The sequence below is a fragment of the Eleutherodactylus coqui genome, chromosome 2, assembly GCF_035609145.1.
Source record: "Eleutherodactylus coqui strain aEleCoq1 chromosome 2, aEleCoq1.hap1, whole genome shotgun sequence".
NCBI classification, from domain to species: Eukaryota; Metazoa; Chordata; class Amphibia; order Anura; family Eleutherodactylidae; genus Eleutherodactylus; species Eleutherodactylus coqui.
Window position 1 is genome coordinate 328640269 of NC_089838.1, and position 24686 is coordinate 328664954.

The following is a 24686-nucleotide window of genomic DNA, read 5'->3' on the forward strand; positions in this document are numbered from 1 at the left end:
TATTAATGCAAACAATGCCCCTCCAAACAGAATATTTAGCATTTTTCTTTCCATAGACTTGTTTTGGGAGGTGGCAGACACCCCGACATGTGGGATACAACTAAACACCCCACTTCTGGGACTACTGCAGCTCCAATAAGGAGTCCTATAGTTTGACTCTAGCACTATTGCTCTTCCTATAAACAGCCTTTATTCTGCGTTATAGGATAACACCAGTGGGGCCAGTCCTACATGAACGCCATCCAACTCTAGTTCTTAAACCCCCCCCAGCCGATCTCCACTGTAGCAATAAACCCACCAAGTCATTCATTTTAGAAATCATATTTTATTCACTGTATAAAGTTGCGAACAGCAAGGAATACGGCTGCAACAGTAAAAGCAGAGATTATGGCCAGTCCAAGCGACAGCACCCAGGTCCATGTGGACCAAGAGGTTTCTTTGTCTGTAGGGGAAAAGAGAAAGGATGCATTAACCCAATGAGAACTGATGCCTCCAGTGGTGAACTATGGTATGACACGCACCAACTTCCTGATAGACCACACCAGTGTGTCTGGCCATGATTTGGATGGGACCAGCAGATACCACTTCAGTTGGCAGGTGAGCAGATCTCTTACCTTAAAAGCAGAGAATACCTCATTAACATATCAACACTAACATAACGATTCCACAAACTCCCTCCACGTACCCATGAGGCGCTCTGTCTGGTTGCAGGTTTGGGGACAGCCCTCAGGCTGTGTGGTGGCATCACAGACTATGACGGTACAGTGTATCAAGAGCTGAAGAGGAAGGTGGAAACCATTTATGTTACTCAAAAATAAACAAAAGGACTGCAGAAATGAAAGAAAAAAAAAAGTGAATAGCAAAATAAGCATTAAAGACAGAATATGAAGAAAATGCAGCATCAATACAAGGGAAATCCATCACCCCTGCCCCTTTTCCTTACTTGACTGGTTGGGGCTTCATGAAGAGTCACAATGAATCTGGGCGACTGATCAGGAGATGTCTGGACTTCAGAGGAAAAGGTCTCTGCCAGTACACCACATCTAAGGAGTGGAACACAGTAGCGGATTAATATGTCATGAGGGAGGGGAAATCTTTTTAAAGGTCCACATGGAGTTAGCTCCAAGTTACATCATCTTGTTGAGACACACCAGGCAGTATGGAGGCACCAAGTTCAAGTACACACGCTAGAGGTTCTGCACCCTGCAGGTCTACTCACCCATCCACTATCAGATCCCACTGTGTGATCCCATCTTGGCCTGAGGAAGTTGAAGCCCAACAGTCCTTGAGTACAGCAGTAGGTTCAGGACTCTGGACATCTGCCTGGAAGTAGAGAACATCAGCAGGCTGCACCAATACTGGGAAGTCTTCATTCTGGTAAAAGGCTTTGAAGCTTGTATCTGTGGGTAGAGATGACTTATGTAATGTTGACGGACTAGAGATAGTGAAATGGAGGATCCCTCCCAATAAGGTCTATAGCATAACCCAGCGACCATGTGCAAATGCAGAGGCCCTCTACCACTATACCCTACCTTTAGCAAGTTTCAGCTCAGCAACATGAGCCCTGGTCCTTCTCCGCAACACTGGAAGACAAAGCAGTAGTCAAGCCATCTGTTATGTAGGATTAAGTTATGTTAGAAGTTTAACTATTCAGCACCTTTAATTTAAAGAGAGTATGTGGGTTGTAGACCAGTTATGGTTAGTGACCCAGGAACTGATGACCCAGTTAGTTCTATCTCCTTGAAATCTAAGGGCAAGGATGACCAGAAGCCATGAAGATACCAAGAACCCAGAAGAACCAACCCCAGACAGGACACAGGAGATATTTAGTCACCTCTTGATCGGGTCTCTGTAAATCCCGACTTGACAACCCCACTTCTATACTGACCACTCAGCCATAGAGTGTCTCTGATGGGGTATCTGCAGCGCACAGTCAACCTACAATGTGATGGCAAATGTTAGAAGCTGTCTCTGCAAGTTTGAGAGCCATCAGATATGAGAAGTCAGATCACCTGTATGAAGAATCCCTGGAGATGATCGGTTGTTGTGGAAACAGAACCTGACGGTCAAATGTCACTTCATTCTCATATATCAGGTAGTCACTGTCAAACTGGAAGTAGGGAGGTTAGATTTTAGACATCTTGAAGTAGCTTGTTACACAGCACCTTAAACTAAGGGTCCTTAACAGCCTATAACTTTAGATAGTTGGTTAAACTATAGGGACTGGTAGACTACCAGGAGGACTGACTTCACCCCACACCAGGAATCTAGGAACCACTAAAGACCTTCCACCCCGTTTTGGGAGTGGGTGTTAAGTCGATGGTAGTGGCTTATTACAGGACGCTTTGGGAATTCCCTAAAAAGTAATTAACTCTTTAAGACTACTTTACATCAAATTGCAGAAGAAACAAAGTTCTTACCTGGCGTGTGGTCCCACATGTGTAGGCTGCAAAGTTAAAGAGTGCCCTCTTGTTAGTAGCCTCCTGAGGAGTGCAGGTGGGATCCCTTAAATGGGCCATACGGGCATCAAATGCAGGTTTTGTAACTGTGCTGTTGACCACAGCGATCATTGTACCATTGGAGAGGCAGACTAGGATGAAGAGTCAAGTTAGACATTTAGCATTTGATAGGCAATGTGGTCATAAAGTGAAAAGCTACTCACGCAGACTCCTTGTAGGGAATTTGCATCTTAAGGTATGTGAGGCCATCATTTCTTGAGTTTGGTTGTTCCTTAAGGTGAAGTTTAAGCTCACAAGAGAGCCTGACAACTTGACTGCCTGAAGAGTGAATGAAAGTGCAAATCAATGTTGTAAGTTATGATGCTATCTACTCAACCTCCCTAGTGGTTGACCAGGCCAATCTATTGGAAACCCAAACAGGCCATTCATAAGAGCCCATTCATGCGATGCACCTGCTGTGGGGGGACTGATGGCTGGCAGAGTCTACATTTAGAAAGCCCCAACTAGCTACCAGAGGCAGATATTCTACTGCAAGGTCTAAGTGTCTGCTTTTGGACTGGAGGCCAGAAGAACCCTTCCAAATGCATACAAACCCTGATGTATGACCCCCACAAGTCAGTGGTAGTCTGCAAAAATGAGCTGCATCTCTGGGGAGGGGGTTACCTCGTAGATCAAGCCAACAGATGTATAAGGCACCATGATGTTGAGGGAGGTTTCTGAGTTCTGCACAGTGATCCCCTGAGAGGCAATAAGGGCGTTGTTCAGGGGAAGGTCACGGATGTATGGAAGCCAGTAGTAGTCCACGTTTCCTCTTTTCACAGTCACGATTAGCTGGTCCTTTGTACAGGAACTGGTGATGACTGGGGGTACTAGGAGAAACCACAAGTTTGTAGGGTGTCCATACATGAAGTATATAGTTGTACATGGGGGAACAAGACTCACCAACATCCTCGATCTCACATTCCACCACATCTGTGTATGTGAAGTCCTTGTTTTTGTGTATGAGGGTCATGATGTAGGTCACGTAGAGTCTATACCTTCTTTTAAAGCCACCAAGATACTAGAAAGTATTAAGAACATGAATTAGGATATGGTGATCTAAAGTGCCACTATTTAAGGTGTTGTCCCATCAACTGATGGGTGTTCAACTACAAGTTATGAGATTAGAGGATCCTGAAGGTCTCCCATATGACTGGAGAGTTGGACATACATACCACTGGTCTATACATTTGGGGACCTTTGAGATCCCCTGTGAAGATAGAAGAGAGCTGCCTCAACAAATGCAACTTCTTGGTTTGACATCCCTTTTAAGCTCTACAATAGGATGTAATTCTGTATCAGTTGGTTAACTTTTTTTGGTGTTGAGGGGGATGAGATTCCTCCCATGCCAGACTGCACCACACTTGTCCACAGATTGTGAGTTACTGCAGCCCCATTGAATTTAACCCCAGTGGTGACAGTCCAGTTCTTACCATCTGTTCCACGACAGGATCCGAGAATGGTACTGTAAGGTAAAAGACTTGGGTATTGTTGGGATTTATAGCAGTTGCCGTGGTCATCTGTCTTGGCATTAATTCATTAAGGGCGAGTGGTACACCACGGATGATAAAGGACTTCATGTTCACATCAGGATAGAAGTTGCCCAGGGACACGTTAAAGTAGCGGTCGTCTTTTAAGGTGTCTGGAAGAGTTAAAGAGGTAAACAGTCTCATGACTGCAGTAGGTAGACATCCTGTGCCAGGAGTTTATCCAAGCACCACTTCCACCTTGTAACCAATCTAGATTTAAGGCTCATACTTACGGTCCAGAAAGAAAGGACTATGAATAGTCAGTGGGGCAACAATGGGTTTGTAAGAGGTATGTGTGGTGGAGTCATCTTCATTGATGCCCAGCCATTGGCGCTTCAGGAAGAGGTGGATGCTGTATACAGTTGTGTAAGTGTTATTCACAATGTCACTCTGCAAATACAAGACAAGGCCTGGGATAAGTATAAGAGCAATATGATACCCAGGTGGCACTTCCTCTGTAGAAAGTGAGGTATGAAGGCAGGTGGGTTTTTAACTTTAAGTGTCAAAGCAGGAAGGAGAGGGAGGAAGCAAATTTCTATAGACTGCTAAGCAAATTGTGGAGCATTACGATTATGGGGTGGAGTATGTATGACTGCCTTCCAATAGCTTCAGGTTAATAGGAAACTGGCAGAGAGCAAGGCCACCATCGATGAGCCAAAGACTTTATTTAGGGAAGTTAACCCGAGTTAAAGGTCTATGCATCACCTGCATTGATCAATTTGGAGAAAGTATGGGCAAGTTCATCTTTTTTTGCCCCAGGAAAGAAACATGCCTAATACTTGACGTGTCCTGGACTCCTAGAGATAGACAAGCCTAGTTGAAAGGTGTCTTAGTTCCTTATAATCTGGGCTTATCTAATAGTCTAGGGTGGAACCAGTTGAGTACAGCGGTTTATCTCCAGGACTTTAGACCATGTGGCCAACTATCAGAAAACTGGAGGGGGCGCTTACCACTGATTCCAAGAATATTAATTACCCCCCCCCCCTTCCTTGAAAAACTGCATTTTATGTCCACCAACCTCTAGATAGCCACCAGGAGCTCCGTATGGAATGGTCACCTCCACTTCATTCAAGTCATTCTGAAATATGTAGGAGTTTTCCTCAATTACGGATTCGTTTAGGATTTTTCCATTGATCCCCATATCAAGTTTGTTATTACTGACATGTCCACTGACTAGAGTGCTGAGGACTGTCGGAGACAACCAGGAGAGCGCAGAAGCTGTAAACACTGGAGGATCTGCCCAGGATGGAGATCAGTGATTTAGACGCGTATTACGGCACACTTCGAGAAATTGTAGACTCCAACAGGTTTATTTTAGGACACTTACCGTTAGGACAGGCAACTGTCGTGTCCACAATGATCCGAAGTAGTGTTTGAGAATACCACATATTGCTTTCAACAACATCAAGGTGGAATTTACCAACCTAGGAAGAAGTTACGAAGGCAACATGGCCAACATTAGTTCACAGTGGAGTCAAACTCCTGCAGTCATCCCAAGCTTTTAGCTGTACTAGACCAACATCCAGATGATAAAGTTAACCCACCAGTATCACTGGTGCCCCTTACCTCCACAACCTTGGATTCTGAGGTGTTGTATGGGGCCCTGAAGACCACTCTAGTCACCGTTGCATTAACCCCATAGCCCTTGTTGATGGCATCTTTAGCTGAGATAGGTGCATTAGAATTGTTGAACCAAACTTGCCACTTCTGAGGGATACCTTGCTATGATTGTAAAGACAAGTTTCAGAAAAGGTTACTGAGCAGAAGAGATTTCTATGCAAGATAGAGCCATATTCAGTGATAAGAATCCAAGTAGCACCCAATTGGCTTGGGCATCAGTTTGAGAACTAGCAGATGTCTTAAGACCACACTTTGCATAAGGAAACCCAGGAAAAAAAAATAAAAAAAATTTAGAGTGCTGTCTACTTTGGACATTCCCTTGCAACTAGAAATACCAGAATATAGGCCACATCTATAGATCACAAAGTGAATGAGCATTAGACCCTACCCAAGAAAGTCACTAGGTAGCTACATACATCTCCATGGATAGGGTGGCCAGGCAGGTCTCAACCCAAAGTGAGCGCATAGGATTTTTTGCATGCCGTGTTTTTTTTTTGGTCTCCATTCAGGACCCAAGACTCACCACAGGTCCAGTCAGATAAAGACTCTTTAACAAGAAAGGTGGTATAACCCTAGTGACAGACACCTAGATAGAAGGGGGGGGGGGGGGGGGGGGAGAAAAAAAAAAAAAAAAGTTTGGTTAGAACTGTAAATCTGTTAAAACCCAACAGCTGATTTGGGGGATGGTTGAGCAGATAAAGGGCAATTGTGGGATATATAACGTTTATAGACCTCACCTCCATGTAGTTCTCTTCACAGACAATCTCCCTCACATCCCAGGGCTCAACAGGGGTGCAGGACATGGATACTGGATAGATGATGATTAGACCATCTTGGTTAACCCTAAATTGCAACTTCACATCGAACTGCTTATCATTCTAAAGTCAATCCAGAAGAGTAATGGATCAGAAATGGTCAGCGAGGACTTCCCAACCTCATGTAGATAACCTAGGTTCAAGCGTTTTGGGGGAACTTACCGTATTTCTCACCCAGCAGCCAAAGATGGATATCCTGATTTCAACATTGCCATAGACATCTTCAGTAATTGTGTAGCCACATTGTGCGGCCCGGTTTGTCTGCATCACATCTGCAAATCCAGTATCATCTGCAACAAAGAAGCTCATAAGATAACATGGAGATGTCTCCCAGACACAACAGCATGAATGCTTTACTTACTCAGTGCCTCCAGCTGCCATGGCCCAGCTCCAAAGAAAGTTTTGTCCACCCAGATCCAAAACAATCGCGGCCGACATTCTGTACTGTAGACATCTGGTCAACAGGAGTAGAGAAGACCCTCAAAAGCAACTCTGGACAAGTAGAGTCACTCAGATAGTGGTAGTTGTCCTCATACAGAAGAGACAGTTATGGTACTCTAAGAAGGTCTTCCAAGCCTCAGCACTAAGGTGATATCCCCATCTACCCCACTAGACACCCATGGCCAAAACCAACTCAAAAGGTCACCACATGATGTATGCTAGGCCACTAGATGGTTAGTGTTAAAGACATGCCAACCCAATACAAGTTACATGGGGGACATCTACACCAATTCAGATTATGAGGAAGAGCATTTAGAGTGTGCAATGCAAGTCAGTTGATGACATCCTCAGGTTAGGTCATCAATAATTAATCACTGGCGACCCAGCACTCAGGATCCTATAGCTGTCAGTGTAGTGGGGCTGGGAGCATTAGCACCATAGCCAACTACACTCCCATTTCAGTTAATGGAGGTTAAATCTGCTATGTGACCGCCTTCAACTCCGGGGTGGACATTGCTGAAATCACTGGCACTATTCCACTTCAAAGTGAAGCCTGCTATGTGATTTCCACTCCCGATGACTACAGCTAGCCCCACTGATTGTCAAGGATCCCAAGTGGTAGGTCATCAATAGTTAATTGCTGGGGACCCATCAGCAATTTTTGTTCATAAAACCCCTTTAGTTAAAAATTGAGAATAAGGTTTTATTTAAAAAAAACAAAAAACAAACTACTTAGCATTTCCCACTAATGGCAGAGATGGATTCTTAGGTCGCAGTCAGGATGCCCTTTGCAGGCTGAAACCCTGACCAGACCATAATGAGATCTGAACATGCACCAAGTCTGTTGCATGGTATGGAAGGTGGGTATAGTTTTGCAAACTGGACAGTAGAAGGAAGGGGGGGGGATAAGTCATCAGTGGTTGATGGTGGGGATCCATTATCAAGCAGCTATTTGTTGGGCCAGTGCACTGAACTGCATTCTACAGGAAACAGGCAACTCTGTTCCTACCGTAGTGGCCAGACATAGTATTGCAGTCATTGAAATGACTGCGTACTTCGGCTGCAATACCAAGCCTGGCCGCTACACCAAGAACAGAGCTGTCTGCTTCCTACAAAAATCAGCTAAAGTCATGAGCAGGTTGGCCTGGCATATAGCTGCCTGGCAGGGCATACCAGGCAATAGACCACCAATCTAATACTGATTATCCAAGGATAAACCATGAGTAGTTAATAGCTGGACAACTCCTTTGAATAAAAAAAAAAAAAAAAAGAAGAAGAGTCGCTTACCCGGAGGAAGAGTCCGGAGTTGTTGTGCCAAACAGGGGGCGCTCAGACACAGCAAGGCCACTCTGAAAACAAGATAGCCACATGAAGTAACTTGTATATCTAATGTTACAGTGTATCTGCAAAAAGTTGTACTGTGCACCAGAAGAGTCACCAAGAAGTAGTCATGGGGTTATGAGAAGTGGTACTACATATGAACTACAAGTCAAGAGGAAACCTCAGAGGAGGACCAGCACCCCCTATAGACAGCAATGGAAGTTGTACTGTGCAGAGTATACCACATCAAGACAGAAGAACTACTGAACTTGGGGTGGAAGTTGTACCAGGCACCAGCTATATAAACCCAGGATAGAGCGCAAGTAGTATTGGGCACCAGCAAAACCTGAAGGTAGTCAATCAGTGTTAGAAGGACAAGCTAGCCATAGCAGCACTGTCCACCATCCGTATAGGCTCAGAGGAAGAAGCAGTCCAACCTCAAGCTAGGAGAAGTTGTACTAGGCACCAGCTGTATGGGCTCAGGGTACAACACCATGCCAGGCCTGGTGGCACCAAGACAAAACCAAACCTCACAGACCAAGAAAAACTACACTGCTGGAACTTGTAGTACCAGATAAGTAATACAGCCACCCAATATAACCTACCCAGTGAGGAGTGCGGCATACATGGCTAGGGCACCTGGTCCAACAGGAGCTCAGCCAGGCAGGATGGAGCAGGGAGCGCCCGGGCGGCTCTTATAACGGGGCGGCAGGTGGCGGCAATTATAATCACTAATTACTAATCAGGGCCTCCCAGTGGGGCTGCTGTATGGACTGCTGTGGGGTGCTATGTTCCTATAGGATAATGTGTCGTGTCATGTGATACGATCGCCAAAATCCGTACAATGTTGGATTCTTCGTGCTCATCGTGAATTGCGCGCGTCTAAGGCCATGTTCACACCGGGCGGATTTGCAGTGGATTTTCCATGCGGACCCTCTACACAAACAGCAAAGTGGAGGAGATTTTCGAAATCTCATCCACACGCTGCAGAAGAAAGATGCGCAAAACCTGTGCTGGAACTGACATGCGGTGCGGAATTTAATCCCCCAGTATGCCAAATGGTGGCGGTTTTTTGGCCGACTTTCAGCTGCGGATGTCCCTCGTAGACATTCTGCAGAGCATCCTTCCCATGTGACGTGCGCTCGGGTGCGTTCACACGGCGTATTTAACGGGGCGGAAAAAACCTTCATCAGAATACGCTCCTGTGAACTCTTGGTTTTGAGCCGCGGATACGTGTCAAGATAGACGTCTCGCAGGTAAGAACACAGCCAAAGCCGCGCCATTTAGGTGTTGTGGAATCGCTATAGGATTCCATTGTGGAATGCCTGCAGTGATCCCGCCATGTGAGAAGGCGGCCTTATTCACACGAACGCCATGAAATGTCGGCCGACAATCGCGACCATCTGAAGCGTTGGATTCCAATGCACTTCTTCACATGGGCGATTTTCTGGCGCGTAAAATTGGCCGGCCGGATGAGATAGCATATACGGTGCCGATTCCGGCCGGCTGCCTTTACGCGGGCCGGAAAAGATAGGTCTTGCCCATATTTTGGCTGTGATCACGCTCGTGCTGCTAGACTCCCCCCACCTCCCTCTACCAGCAGCTCCTATAGGCTTCTATAGGAGCTTCTATCACCGCGATCAGCCGGCCAGGGGAGGGGGAGACAGCGTAGCTGCGCTAAACTGTCCCCCAGCTGACGGAATACAAGGCTGTGGTGTATACATGCCGCGCTGAACCGTCTGAATAGGCGACGAAACGCGAGATTTAGTTGTGATGTGGTTGCAGCTTTCCCTCATTCATGTGATTTTTCCAAAAATCGCAACGTCCGTGTGAATGAGCCCCGTGCCTGCAGGACCGGTATGGCAATTGTTGGGCAAATACAAGCGCTGGTGGCCGCTGCCAACACGTGTATAATCGCACTATAAAGACTCGTATCCTCACCGCGGCCGAGCGTATTTGCGCACGAACATGTCAAAAACAGTTTTTTTACCATTTAAACTTTGCAATATGGCGCGCGGTAAAGAACGGAAAAGGAAAGATGGGTCCCGCCCATATACCAACTACTGGGCGCGTCCGGCTTCCTCCCGCGTAGTGATATCACGCCAGAATCCCGCTAGTCAAAACGAAACCAGTGAAATCAACGATTTTGTTTCATGATGTTCTGCGGGCGTGATTAAGGACACGCGGTCATGTGTTTACGCCCGGAGGCCGGCTACACGCGGATGTATTTGTGGCCTACTGTGCAGAGAATAGATCCCTTTCATTTCAATGGCGTTGCTTACATTTCCGTATTTTGTGTGCGCATTTTGGTTGCGCAAAAGAAAAATAGAACATGTATTTTTCTGAGTATTTGCGCACCAAGGTTCCCATAGAAGTCAATGAGGGTGCGCAATACGCAAGAAGATGTATGAAACACTGCAAAATTGCGCAGGAAAAAGAACACACCCGGAATTCATTAAGACTAATTAGCCACTTCAATCGGCGCATCTTTGTTTGCCTCACGTAGATGAACATGTCTTGGGGTGCAAAAAGTACAGTAAAATACGCCGATGCGTGCGCAATAAACCACAGCTCATTCTCCAGAAATGCCACGCTCATTAACGAGCAAATTCGCGTACGCGCCTGTGGAGTCGGCTTACGGCTGCGTTCACACATGGCGATTTTGATGCATTTGTGAGCCGCAGTGGGAAAAAAAACTCATTAAAAACCACGTGCTTTTTTAATGCCTGCGTTTACTACAATAGCACGCGATTTTAATGGCCGCACACGATTTTTAGAAACTACATCTTTTTGATTGCATTTTTTGTGCTGCGGTTCACAAACGCATCAAACTGACAGCCGAAACGCCATGTTTTTACCTTAAACAAGGCTTGTTTGTAAATAGCAGAGAATCGCGATGTGCTAATGGCGAGCACTTGATAATTCGCCCAATCAGAACTAACCCCCAGCGCTGCCGTAGCAATGCGGCCGACAACAGATTCCCGTATCACGAAGGAGATCCCACTGTGTCACCTGGTCGCCGCAGCGTCTGTTGCTAAGCAACAACCCGCTCGTGCTGGCGGAGCCCCCTGCTAAACCACAATGGAGGGGAAAATATACGTTTTTTATTGGACTCTCCCCATAATAACAAACAGCGGCGCCGCGACAACGCGACCTGTTTATCCGGGAGACGCGCCGTTCTGTGGGCTGAGATGCTGCTTGGGTAAAATGTGTATGAAAAAAGCAGCTCATCGTAACCATGACGATCACGAAGACGCAAACGTAAATGGCGAGATTGTATGAAGGCAAGCCTCCCTTACAGTGGGCCCGCCCCTGCGGTCTCCTTACAAGTACACCACTACTTTATTGATTGGTGGGAAAAAATGGCGTAAACCAAGTGAAATTATTTAATTTTGTTGCATTGTTTTGGTTAAAAAAATTATGACAAGAAATGGCAACGGCGGTGCAAAAAATAAAGGACATAAAACAGCGACATTTTTGGGAACAAATCTACAATACTATTATAGTAACTGTGATGAAAGGGTTAATCGGCGAAGAGTTGTAACTGCGCATGTGCAGTGCCCTTACAGTTATATCCGGGTGTTAAACCGTTGCAAACGCGCATGCGTACAGTCCACACTCGCTATGGCAGCACGTGACCTCGTCTCCACGTGACTTAGTGATTCCTTAGTTCTCCATAATTGTAAATTCCAATTCTACACAATTGTATCAGAAGTCGGAGAAGAGATCTGAACACGTTCTAGGACCGGAAGTAGCCAGACCTCTTCCCGATGCATGACGGGAAATGTAGTTTTATGTCACTTCTCTGCTTGTAGAAGTCGTGCGGGCTTCTGCTGGCTCCAATCACCGGTATAGCAATGGCAGGAGGTGCTGATCGGCGGCCTCTGTTTGGGGGAGCGTTCTCTGCTGTTCTGCCCACCAATATACAGGATATCAGGTATGGATAGTCAGCTCCTATGGTTCTATAAGTGATGGGTATATATCTCCTGTGGGGTCACTCCTGCATTAGATGGTCAGCTCCTATGGTTCTATAGGTGATGGGTATATATCTCCTGTGGGGTCACTCCTGTATTAGATGGTCAGCTCCTATGGTTCTATAGGTGATGGGTATATAAATTATGTGGGGTCACTCCTGTATTAGATAGTCAGCTCTTGTGGTTCTATAGGTGATGGGTATATATAATTACTGTGGGGTCACTCCTGCATTAGATGGTCAGCTCTTGCGGTTCTATAGGTGATGAGTATATATCTCCTGTGGGGTCACTCCTATATTAGATGGACAGCTCTTGTGGTTCTATAGGTGATGGGTATATATCTCCTGTGGGGTCACTCCTGTATTAGATAGTCAGCTCGTGTGGTTCTATAGGTGATCGGTATATATAATTACTGTGAGGTCACTCCTGTATTAGATGGTCAGCTCTTGTGGTTCTATAGGTGATGGGTATATATCTCCTGTGGGGTCACTCCTGCATTAGATGGTCAGCTCCTATGGTTCTATAGGTGATGGGTATATATCTCCTGTGGGGTCACTCATGCATTAGATGGTCAGCTCTTGTGCTTCTATAGGTAATGGGTATATATAATTACTGTGGGGTCACTCCTGTGTTAGATGGTTAGCTCTTGTGCTTCTATAGGTGATGGGTATATATCTCCTGTGGGGTCACTCCTGTGTTAGATGGTCAGCTCTTGTGGTTCTATAGGTGATGGGTATATATAATTACTGTGGGGTCACTCCTGCATTACATGGTCAGTTCTTGCGGTTCTATAGGTGATGGGTATATATAATTACTGTTGGGTCACTTCTATATTACATGGTTAGCTCTTGCGATTCTATAGGTGATGAGTATATATCTCCTGTGGGGTCACTCCTATATTAGATAGTCAGCTCTTGTGGTTCTATAGGTGATGGGTATATATCTCCTGTGGGGTCACTCCTGTATTAGATGGTCAGCTCCTATGGTTCTATAGGTGATGGGTATATAAATTATGTGGGGTCACTCCTGTATTAGATAGTCAGCTCTTGTGGTTCTATAGGTGATGGGTATATATAATTACTGTGGGGTCACTCCTGCATTACATGGTCAGTTCTTGCGGTTCTATAGGTGATGGGTATATATCTCCTGTGGGGTCACTCCTATATTAGATGGTCAGCTCTTGTGGTTCTATAGGTGATGGGTATATATCTCCTGTGGGGTCATTCCTGCATTAGATCGTCAGCTCCTGTGGTTCTATAGGTGATGGGTATATATCTCCTGTGGGGTCACGCCTGTGTTAGATGGTCAGCTCTTGTGGTTCTATAGGTGATGGGTATATATAATTACTGTGGGGTCACTCCTGCATTACATGGTCAGTTCTTGCGGTTCTATAGGTGATGGGTATATATCTCCTGTGGGGTCACTCCTATATTAGATGGTCAGCTCTTGTGGTTCTATAGGTGATGGGTATATATCTCCTGTGGGGTCATTCCTGCATTAGATCGTCAGCTCCTGTGGTTCTATAGGTGATGGGTATATATCTCCTGTGGGGTCACGCCTGTGTTAGATGGTCAGCTCTTGTGGTTCTATAGGTGATGGGTATATATCTCCTGTGGGGTCACTACTGTGTTAGATGGTCAGCTCTTGCGGTTCTATAGGTGATGGGTATATATCTCCTGTGGGGTCACTCCTATATTAGATGGTCAGCTCTTGCGGTTCTATAGGTGATGAGTATATATCCCCTGTGGGGTCACTCCTGTATTAGATGGCCAGTTCTTGTGCTTCTATAGGTAATGGGTATATATAATTACTGTGGGGTCACTCCTGTGTTAGATGGTCAGCTCTTGTGGTTCTATAGGTGATGGGTATATATCTCCTGTGGGGTCACTCCTATATTAGATGGTCAGCTCTTGCGGTTCTATAGGTGATGAGTATATATCCCCTGTGGGGTCACTCCTGTATTAGATGGCCAGTTCTTGTGCTTCTATAGGTAATGGGTATATATAATTACTGTGGGGTCACTCCTGTGTTAGATGGTCAGCTCTTGTGGTTCTATAGGTGATGGGTATATATCTCCTGTGGGGTCACTCCTATATTAGATGGTCAGCTCTTGCGGTTCTATAGGTGATGAGTATATATCCCCTGTGGGGTCACTCCTGTATTAGATGGCCAGTTCTTGTGGTTCTATAGGTGATGGGTATATATAATTACTGTGGGGTCACTCCTGTATTAGATGGTCAGCTCTTGTGGTTCTATAGGTGATGAGTATATATCTCCTGTGGGGTCACTCCTATATTAGATGGTCAGCTCTTGCGGTTCTATAGGTGATGAGTATATATCTCCTGTGGGGTCACTCCTATATTAGATGGTCACCTCTTGTGGTTCTATAGGTGATGGGTATATATAATTACTGTTGGGTCACTTCTATATTACATGGTCAGCTCTTGCGGTTCTATAGGTGATGTGTATATATGTCCTGTGGGGTCACTCCTGTATTAGATGGTCAGCTCTTGTGGTTCTATAGGTGATGGGTATATATCTCATGTGGGGGTCACTCCTGTATGAGATGGTCAGCTCTTGTGGTTCTATAGGTGATGAGTATATATCTCCTGTGGGGTCACTCCCTCATTAGATTGTCAGCTCCTGTGGCTCCCAATCAGATAATGGCCATTTTTGCCTTGTTTCCGCTCAGCGACCTCCGGGAGATCCCCGACAACCAGGAGGTGTTCGCACACGCTGCCACTGACCAGAGCATCATCGTGGAGCTGCTGGAGTATCAGGAGGGGATGTCGGACCCAGAAGCTGCCAGGTGAGCTATTTGAGGTTTGCCACTGATTGCAGTTCTCACATTGGCCACTAGATGTCAGTGCAGCCTCATAGACGGACACATTTTGCGCTCCTAATACGCAGTGAATAGAACCCTCTGCTTTCAATGGGTTCGTTCACATGAGTGTTTTTGTTTATTCATTGTAGAACCTCATGGAGTGAAGGGGCGGGTGCAGATACAGAGTGCATCATGAAAACACTCCAGAGCGGCCCAAAACGGGTGTGATTCCTGGTTGTGTGAATGCGCAGCGTAGTTTTACGACAGACCTCTTCCACCCCTGTGAACCGGCCTTAATTCTGACCCCCATAGTGCAGAATTAGCTGCAGTAGTAATGGTGTCCACTATAGTAGCCCCGGGCAGCTGCACCCCCTACTGGCCAGGCAGCATCCCTACAACCTTTGGGCCTCTCTCACACAGGCGACAGCGATATCGCAGTTGTGTTCTGTGTAATATTACTGCATTTTCTCATGGCGATATCGCAATTTTGTGTTGCTACAAACTCACACGACTTTGTAGGGCTCTTTTTTTTTGGGGGGGGGGGGGTGAGCCTTGAAATATAAACCCAGACCCCAAAATAAGCCCTATCTGCCATTAAAGAAATATATAAAAGTAATGCATGACCTAACAGGCGCTGTCCGCTCCGCCGCACTTCTTCCTCTGAACCTCCTGCACTTGCTTGTAGTTTTCAGCCAGCGCTTTCTGGTTTGGGGGTTCAAAATTCCAGGCCTCCAGGAAGCGCTGGCTGTGATTGGTGCTCGAGAGCTGCAGCTAAGCCAATCACTGCAGTGCTTGATAAACCAATCACAGCCAATCAATGCAATGGCTGTGATTGGTACATCAAGTGGTGCAATGATTGGTTCTCAAGCTCCACAGCTCAGCCAATCAGAGCCACTGTTTCCTGGAGGTGGGGTTTTAAACGTCTCACCAGGAAGCGCTGGCTGAAGACTACAGACAAGTGCCGGAGCTGCGGAGGAGGAGTGCGGCAGAGCGGTCAACAAATGCGATGCAACAAAAAGGAAGCCTCTATTGGGAAACATGGGCTACAGAATGCTGCAAATTGCGGCAGTATAGAGCATACCACAATTCTGTATTCTCTCAGTGTAGCAGCCTACAAAACATCGCTCAGCAGTCACTGACTTTGCACTGTGCCGCCACACCAGAGAAGAAGCAGCGCCCCCTGTAATACATCAGGGTCACAGCGAAGGCAGCAGCTCCAACCCCTGTATAGCGGGCGGCACTCGTAATTGCAAGCGCAGGTCTCACAGCGAGTGCAGCACCTGCAGTTACAAGCGCTGGCCACTACCATCTCTCACCCCGATGTATCCCGGGGGGCACTGCCGGGATAGCCCCTCAACTAAGTAAGGCCGTGGACACACATAAAATGAGGCAGCGGACCTTGTTTTTTGACTCACCTCCACATTACAGGATGGCTGGGTGTAATGATCGGGCCCCCCCCACGGGTACTTGTTGCCCCCTCCGCACCCAAACCTCCCCATTCTCAATTGCAGATATCACTTTGAAGATGTTGCTGCAAGCAATGATGCTCAGAGCGCAGCGGAGGTGGTGAGCGTGGAGCCCCTTCCCCTGGCACAGCTGTCCCTCACCAGCTGCTCCAGCGCCTGGGCACTTACAGGGCACCAGCGAGTCTCCAAGTTCAATGAGGAGGTAAGTACTGTACACTGTATATACTACCACAACCCCAGCAGGCACTGACATATGTAGTAGACCCAAGCTGCAGGTGACTGACGTGCCGTACGGGAGAAGCTCCCACTTATATACTAATGTCCTCCTCCGCAGGCGCAGAATACCGTGATGATGCATATGGCGCTACTCCGTATACAGCAGCACGCCACCGACCTCCTGGTTACCTTCAATGACCCTGTTGCTATCCAGTAAGTGATGTATACAGAAGGGGGCTATGAGTCTGCTCCTCCCCCTGCAGGGTGATATATACAGAAGGGGGCTATGAGTCTGCTCCTCCCCCTGCAGGGTGACATATACTGAAGGGTGCTATGAGTCTGCCCCTCCCCCCTGCAGGGTGATATATACAGAAGGGGGCTATGAGTCTGCTCCTCCTCCTGCAGGGTGATATATACAGAAGGGAGCTATGAGTCTGCTCCTCCTCCTGCAGGGTGATATATACAGAAGGGGGCTATGAGTCTGCTCCTCCTCCTGCAGGGTGATATATACAGAAGGGAGCTATGAGTCTGCTCCTCCTGCAGGGTGATATATACAGAAGGGAGCTATGAGTCTGCTCCTCCTCCTGCAGGGTGATATATACAGAAGGGGGCTATGAGTCTGCTTCTCCCCCTGCAAGGTGATATATACAGAAGGGGCTATGAGTCTGCTCCTCCTCCTGCAGGGTGATATATACAGAAGGGGGCTATGAGTCTGCTCCTCCTCCCCCTGCAGAGTGATATATACAGAAGGGGGCTATGAGTCTGCTCCTCCTCCTGCAGGGTGATATATACAGAAGGGAGCTATGAGTCTGCTCCTCCTCCTGCAGGGTGATATATACAGAAGGGAGCTATGAGTCTGCTCCTCCCCCTGCAGTGTGATATATACAGAAGGGGGCTATGAGTCTGCCCCTCCTCCTGCAGGGTGATATATACAGAAGGGAGCTATGAGTCTGCTCCTCCTCCTGCAGGGTGATATATACAGAAGGGGCTATGAGTCTGCTCCACCCCCTGCAGGGTGATATATACAGAAGGGGGCTATGAGTCTGCTCCTCCTCCTGCAGGGTGATATATACAGAAGGGAGCTATGAGTCTGCTCCTCCCCCTGCAGGGTGATATATACAGAAGGGAGCTATGAGTCTGCTCCTCCTCTTGCAGGGTGATATATACAGAAGGGGGCTATGAGTCTGCTCCTCCTCCTGCAGGGTGATATATACAGAAGGGAGCTATGAGTCTGCTCCTCCTCCTGCAGGGTGATATATACAGAAGGGAGCTATGAGTCTGCTCCTCCTCCTGCGGGTGATATATACAAAAGGGGGCTATGAGTCTGCTCCTCCTCCTGCAGGGTGATATATACAGAAGGTGGCTATGAGTCTGCTCCTCCTCCTGCAGGGTGATATATACAGAAGGTGGCTATGAGTCTGCTCCTCCTCCTGCAGGGTGATATATACAGAAGGGAGCTATGAGTCTGCTCCTCCCTCTGCAGGGTGATATATACAGAAGGGAGCTATGAGTCTGCTCCTCCTCTGCAGGATGATATATACAGAAGGGGGCTATGAGTCTGCTCCTCCCCCTGCAGGGTGATATATACAGAAGGGGGCTATGAGTCTGCTCCTCCTCCTGCAGGGTGATATATACAGAAGGGAGCTTTGAGTCTGCCCCTCCCCCTGCAGGGCGATATATACAGAAGGGAGCTATGAGTCTGCTCCTCCCCCTGCAGTGTGATATATACAGAAGGGGGCTATGAGTCTGCTCCTCCTCCTGCAGGGTGATATATACAGAAGGGAGCTATGAGTCTGCTCCTCCCCCTGCAGTGTGATATATACAGAAGGGGGCTATGAGTCTGCTCCTCCTCCTGCAGGGTGATATATACAGAAGGGGGCTATGAGTCTGCTCCTCCTCCTGCAGGGTGATATATACAGAAGGGAGCTATGAGTCTGCTCCCCCTCGTGCAGGGTGATATATACAGAAGGGGGCTATGAGTCTGCTCCTCCCCCTGCAGGGTGATCTATACAGAAGGGGGCTATGAGTCTGCTCCTCCTCCTGCAGGGTGATATATACAGAAGGGGGCTATGAGTCTGCTCCTCCCCCTGCAGGGTGATCTATACAGAAGGGGGCTATGAGTCTGGTCCTCCTCCTGCAGGGTGATATATACAGAAGGGAGCTATGAGTCTGCTCCTCCTGCAGGGTGATATATACAGAAGGGGGCTATGAGTCTGCTCCCCCTCGTGCAGGGTGATATATACAGAAGGGGGCTATGAGTCTGCTCCTCCCCCTGCAGGGTGATCTATACAGAAGGGGGCTATGAGTCTGCTCCCCCTCGTGCAGGGTGATATATAGATATGATATGAGTATAATCTATATTGTCTCCTCTTGCAGTCCGGCCAGCAGCAGTACGGGTGCTGAGACTTCTGGGAACACTTCTGCTTGGACCCTTGATGATTTCCATCGTCTTCTGTTGAGTTTCCAGCTCCACGATCCGGGTGTGTTTGGATGATGATGATGATGATGATGATGACGACTACTGGTCTCCCATTCTGCTCTAGCATGTTGGCACCAGCTATTTGCCCCTCCATTGTCCGTCGTCAGTAACTGGGTGGCTTGCACTGGGTGATGTCAGACAGGAGGCTGCAGCGCATGATGTGTGATGGGCGCTTCTAGAACTGACCTAGAGCGCAGCAGAGGACCCGGATATAAAGCTTCATCTACCGACCGAGAGAGTGTAATAATAAAAGATTTAACAGACCTGTTATGGCATGGAATGATGATGTATAAAAAGTATTCACACCGCAGCTAATACAAGGGACAGCGGGCAGTAATATAGTAGTTATATTCTTGTACATAGTGGGCAGTATTATACTAGTTATATTCTTGTACATAGGGGGCAGTATTATAGTAGTTATATTCTTGTACATAGGGGGCAGTATTATAGTAGTTATATTCTTGTACATAGTGGGCAGTATTATAGTAGTTATATTCTTGTACATAGGGGGCAGTATTATAGTAGTTATATTCTTGTACATAGGAAGCAGTATTATAGTAGTTATATTCTTGTACATAGGGGCAGTATTATAGTAGTTATATTCTTGTACATAGGGGGCAGTATTATAGTAGTTATATTCTTGTACATAGGGGCCAGTATTATAGTAGTTATATTCTTGTACATAGGGGGCAGTATTATAGTAGTTATATTCTTGTACATAGGGGGCAGTATTATAGTAGTTATATTCTTGTACATAGGGGGCAGTATTATAGTAGTTATATTCTTGTACATAGGGGGCAGTATTATAGTAGTTATATTCTTGTACATAGGAGGCAGTATTATAGTATTTATATTCTTGTACATAGGGGCAGTATTACAGTAGTTCTATTCTTGTACATAGGGGGCAGTATTATAGTAGTCATATACTTGTACATAGGGGGCAGTATTATAGTAGTTATATTCTTGTACATAGGGAGCAGTATTATAGTAGTTATATTCTTGTACATAGGGGGCAGTATTATAGTAGTTATATTCTAGTACATAGGGAGCAGTATTACAGTAGTTATATTCTTGTGCATAGGGGCAGTATTATAGTAGTTATATTCTTGTACATAGGGGGCAGTATTATAGTAGTTATATTCTTGTACATAGGGGGCAGTATTATAGTAGTTATATTCTTGTACATAGGGGGCAGTATTATAGTAGTTATATTCTAGTACATAGGGGGCAGTATTATAGTAGTTATATTCTTGTGCATAGGGGCAGTATTATAGTAGTTATATTCTTGTACATAGGGGGCAGTATTATAGTAGTTATATTCTTGTACATAGGGGCAGTATTATAGTAGTTATATTCTTGTACATAGGGGCAGTATTACAGTAGTTCTATTCTTGTACATAGGGGGCAGTATTATAGTAGTCATATACTTGTACATAGGGGGCAGTATTATAGTAGTTATATTCTTGTACATAGGGGGCAGTATTATAGTAGTTATATTCTAGTACATAGGGGGCAGTATTATAGTAGTTATATTCTTGTGCATAGGGGCAGTATTATAGTAGTTATATTCTTGTACATAGGGGCAGTATTATAGTAGTTATATTCTTGTACATAGGGGGCAGTATTATAGTAGTTATATTCTAGTACATAGGGAGCAGTATTACAGTAGTTATATTCTTGTGCATAGGGGCAGTATTATAGTAGTTATATTCTTGTACATAGGGGGCAGTATTATAGTAGTTATATTCTTGTACATAGGGGGCAGTATTATAGTAGTTATATTCTTGTACATAGGGGGCAGTATTATAGTAGTTATATTCTAGTACATAGGGGGCAGTATTATAGTAGTTATATTCTTGTGCATAGGGGCAGTATTATAGTAGTTATATTCTTGTACATAGGGGGCAGTATTATAGTAGTTATATTCTTGTACATAGGGGCAGTATTATAGTAGTTATATTCTTGTACATAGGGGCAGTATTATAGTAGTTATATTCTTGTACATAGGGGCAGTATTACAGTAGTTCTATTCTTGTACATAGGGGGCAGTATTATAGTAGTCATATACTTGTACATAGGGGGCAGTATTATAGTAGTTATATTCTTGTACATAGGGGGCAGTATTATAGTAGTTATATTCTAGTACATAGGGGGCAGTATTATAGTAGTTATATTCTTGTGCATAGGGGCAGTATTATAGTAGTTATATTCTTGTACATAGGGGCAGTATTATAGTAGTTATATTCTTGTACATAGGGGCAGTATTACAGTAGTTCTATTCTTGTACATAGGGGGCAGTATTATAGTAGTCATATACTTGTACATAGGGGGCAGTATTATAGTAGTTATATTCTTGTACATAGGGAGCAGTATTATAGTAGTTATATTCTTGTACATAGGAGGCAGTATTATAGTAGTTATATTCTTGTACATAGGGGCAGTATTATAGTAGTTATATTCTTGTACATAGGAGCAGTATTATAGTAGTTATATTCTTGTACATAGGGGCAGTATTATAGTAGTTATATTCTTGTACATAGGGGCAGTATTACAGTAGTTCTATTCTTGTACATAGGGGGCAGTATTATAGTAGTTATATTCTTGTACATAGGGGCAGTATTATAGTAGTTATATTCTTGTGCATAGGGGCAGTATTATAGTAGTTATATTCTTGTACATAGGGGGCAGTATTATAGTAGTTATATTCTTGTACATAGGGGCAGTATTATAGTAGTTATATTCTTGTATATAGGGAGCAGTATTATGGTAGTTATATTCTTGTACATAGGAGGCAGTATTATAGTAGTTATATTCTTGTACATAGGAGCAGTATTATAGTAGTTATATTCTTGAACATAGTGGGCAGTATTATAGTAGTTATATTCTTGTACATAGGGGCAGTATTATAGTAGTTATATTCTTGTACATAGGGGGCAGTATTATAGTAGTTATATGCTTGTACATAGGAGGCAGTATTATAGTAGTTATATACTTGTACATAGGAGGCAGTATTATAGTAGTTATATTCTTGTACATAGGGAGCAGTATTATAGTAGTTATATTCTTGTACATAGCGGACAGTATTATAGTAGTTATATTCTTGTACATAGGGGGCAGCATTATAGTAGTTATATTCTTGTACACAGGGAGCAGTATTATAGTAGTTATATTCTTGTACATAGGAGGCAGGATTATAGTAGTTATATTCTTGTACATAGGGGCAGTATTATAGTAGTTATATTCTTGTATATAGGGAGCAGTATTATGGTAGTTATATTCTTGTACATAGGAGGCAGTATTATAGTAGTTATATTCTTGTACATAGGAGGCAGTATTATAGTAGTTATATTCTTGTACATAGGAGCAGTATTATAGTAGTTATATTCTTGAACATAGTGGGCAGTATTATAGTAGTTATATTCTTGTACATAGGGGCAGTATTATAGTAGTTATATTCTTGTACATAGGGGCAGTATTATAGTAGTTATATTCTTGTACATAGGGGCAGTATTATAGTAGTTATATTCTTGTATATAGGGAGCAGTATTATGGTAGTTATATTCTTGTACATAGGAGGCAGTATTATAGTAGTTATATTCTTGTACATAGGAGGCAGTATTATAGTAGTTATATTCTTGTACATAGGAGCAGTATTATAGTAGTTATATTCTTGAACATAGTGGGCAGTATTATAGTAGTTATATTCTTGTACATAGGGGCAGTATTATAGTAGTTATATTCTTGTACATAGGGGGCAGTATTATAGTAGTTATATGCTTGTACATAGGAGGCAGTATTATAGTAGTTATATTCTTGTACATAGGAGGCAGTATTATAGTAGTTATATTCTTGTACATAGGGAGCAGTATTATAGTAGTTATATTCTTGTACATAGCGGACAGTATTATAGTAGTTATATTCTTGTACATAGGGGGCAGCATTATAGTAGTTATATTCTTGTACACAGGGAGCAGTATTATAGTAGTTATATTCTTGTACATAGGAGGCAGGATTATAGTAGTTATATTCTTGTACATAGGGGGCAGTATTATAGTAGTTATATTCTTGTACATAGGAGCAGTATTATAGTAGTTATATTCTTGAACATAGTGGGCAGTATTATAGTAGTTATATTCTTGTACATAGGAGCAGTATTATAGTAGTTATATTCTTGTACATAGGGAGCAGTATTATAGTAGTTATATTCTTGTACATAGGGGGCAGCATTATAGTAGTTATATTCTTGTACACAGGGAGCAGTATTATAGTAGTTATATTCTTGTACATAGGAGGCAGGATTATAGTAGTTATATTCTTGTACATAGGGGGCAGTATTATAGTAGTTATATTCTTGTACATAGGAGCAGTATTATAGTAGTTATATTCTTGTACATAGGGGGCAGTATTATAGTAGTTATATTCTTCTACATAGGAGGCAGTATTATAGTAGTTATATTCTTGTACATAGGGGGCAGTATTATAGTAGTTATATTCTTCTACATAGGTGGTAGTATTATAGTAGTTATATTTTTGTACATAGGAGGCAGTATTATAGTAGTTATATTCTTGTACATAGGGGGCAGTATTATAGTAGTTATATTCTTCTACATAGGTGGTAGTATTATAGTAGTTATATTTTTGTACATAGGAGGCAGTATTATAGTAGTTATATTCTTGTACATAGGGGGCAGTATTATAGTAGTTATATTTTTGTACATAGGAGGCAGTATTATAGTAGTTATATACTTGTACATAGGGAGCAGTATTATAGTAGTTATATTCTTGTACATAGGAGGCAGTATTATAGTAGTTATATTCTTGTACATAGGGGGCAATATTATAGTAGTTATATTCTTGTACATAGGGGGCAGTATTATAGTAGTTATATTCTTGTACATTGGGGGCAGTATTATAGTAGTTATATTCTTGTACATAGGGGGCAGTATTATAGTAGTTATATTCTTGTACATTGGGGGCAGTATTATAGTAGTTATATTCTTGTACATAGGAGGCAGTATTATAGTAGTTATATTCTTGTACATTGGGGGCAGTATTATAGTAGTTATATTCTTGTACATAGGAGGCAGTATTATAGTAGTTATATTCTTGTACATTGGGGGCAGTATTATAGTAGTTATATTCTTGGACATAGGGGGCAGTAATATAGTAGTTATATTCTTGTACATTGGGGGCAGTATTATAGTAGTTATATTCTTGTACATAGGAGGCAGTATTATAGTAGTTATATTCTTACTCATAGGGGCAGTATTATAGTAGTTATATTCTTGTACATAGGGGGCAGTATTATAGTAGTTATATTCTTGTACATAGGGGGCAGTATTATAGTAGTTATATTCTTGTACATAGGGGGCAGTAATATAGTAGTTATATTCTTGTACATAGGGGGCAGTATTATAGTAGTTATATTTTTGTACATAGGAGGCAGTATTATAGTAGTTATATTCTTGTATATAGGGGACAGTATTATAGTAGTTATATTCTTG

General features: G+C 44.1%; 2 protein-coding genes across 2 annotated transcripts in view; one reads left to right on the forward strand and one right to left on the reverse strand.

Moving 5' to 3' along the window:
- Positions 1-329: 329 nt before the first annotated feature.
- LOC136610316 (uncharacterized) overlaps positions 330-24686 on the reverse strand; it is a gene marked incomplete at its 5' end in the record, with an annotated part of 30354 nt that continues 5997 nt past the window's right edge. Inside the window, 22 exons of the mRNA XM_066589547.1 lie at positions 330-442; positions 522-614; positions 686-776; positions 944-1043; positions 1220-1400; positions 1533-1583; positions 1835-1938; positions 2013-2110; positions 2421-2590; positions 2663-2777; positions 3123-3328; positions 3402-3519; positions 3932-4140; positions 4261-4417; positions 5046-5263; positions 5355-5451; positions 5594-5749; positions 6171-6233; positions 6385-6525; positions 6625-6752; positions 6824-6916; positions 8191-8252. Coding sequence (XP_066445644.1) covers positions 330-442; positions 522-614; positions 686-776; positions 944-1043; positions 1220-1400; positions 1533-1583; positions 1835-1938; positions 2013-2110; positions 2421-2590; positions 2663-2777; positions 3123-3328; positions 3402-3519; positions 3932-4140; positions 4261-4417; positions 5046-5263; positions 5355-5451; positions 5594-5749; positions 6171-6233; positions 6385-6525; positions 6625-6752; positions 6824-6916; positions 8191-8252 — 2764 coding nt within the window. The remainder of the gene's footprint in view (positions 443-521; positions 615-685; positions 777-943; positions 1044-1219; positions 1401-1532; positions 1584-1834; positions 1939-2012; positions 2111-2420; positions 2591-2662; positions 2778-3122; positions 3329-3401; positions 3520-3931; positions 4141-4260; positions 4418-5045; positions 5264-5354; positions 5452-5593; positions 5750-6170; positions 6234-6384; positions 6526-6624; positions 6753-6823; positions 6917-8190; positions 8253-24686) is intronic.
- RANGRF (RAN guanine nucleotide release factor) lies at positions 11840-19446 on the forward strand. Its single transcript, XM_066593832.1, has 5 exons — positions 11840-12160; positions 14890-15006; positions 16533-16689; positions 16822-16916; positions 19080-19446. Exons 1-5 carry the CDS (start codon positions 12081-12083, stop codon positions 19195-19197), a joined length of 567 nt encoding a protein of 188 aa, XP_066449929.1. The 5' UTR covers positions 11840-12080; the 3' UTR covers positions 19198-19446.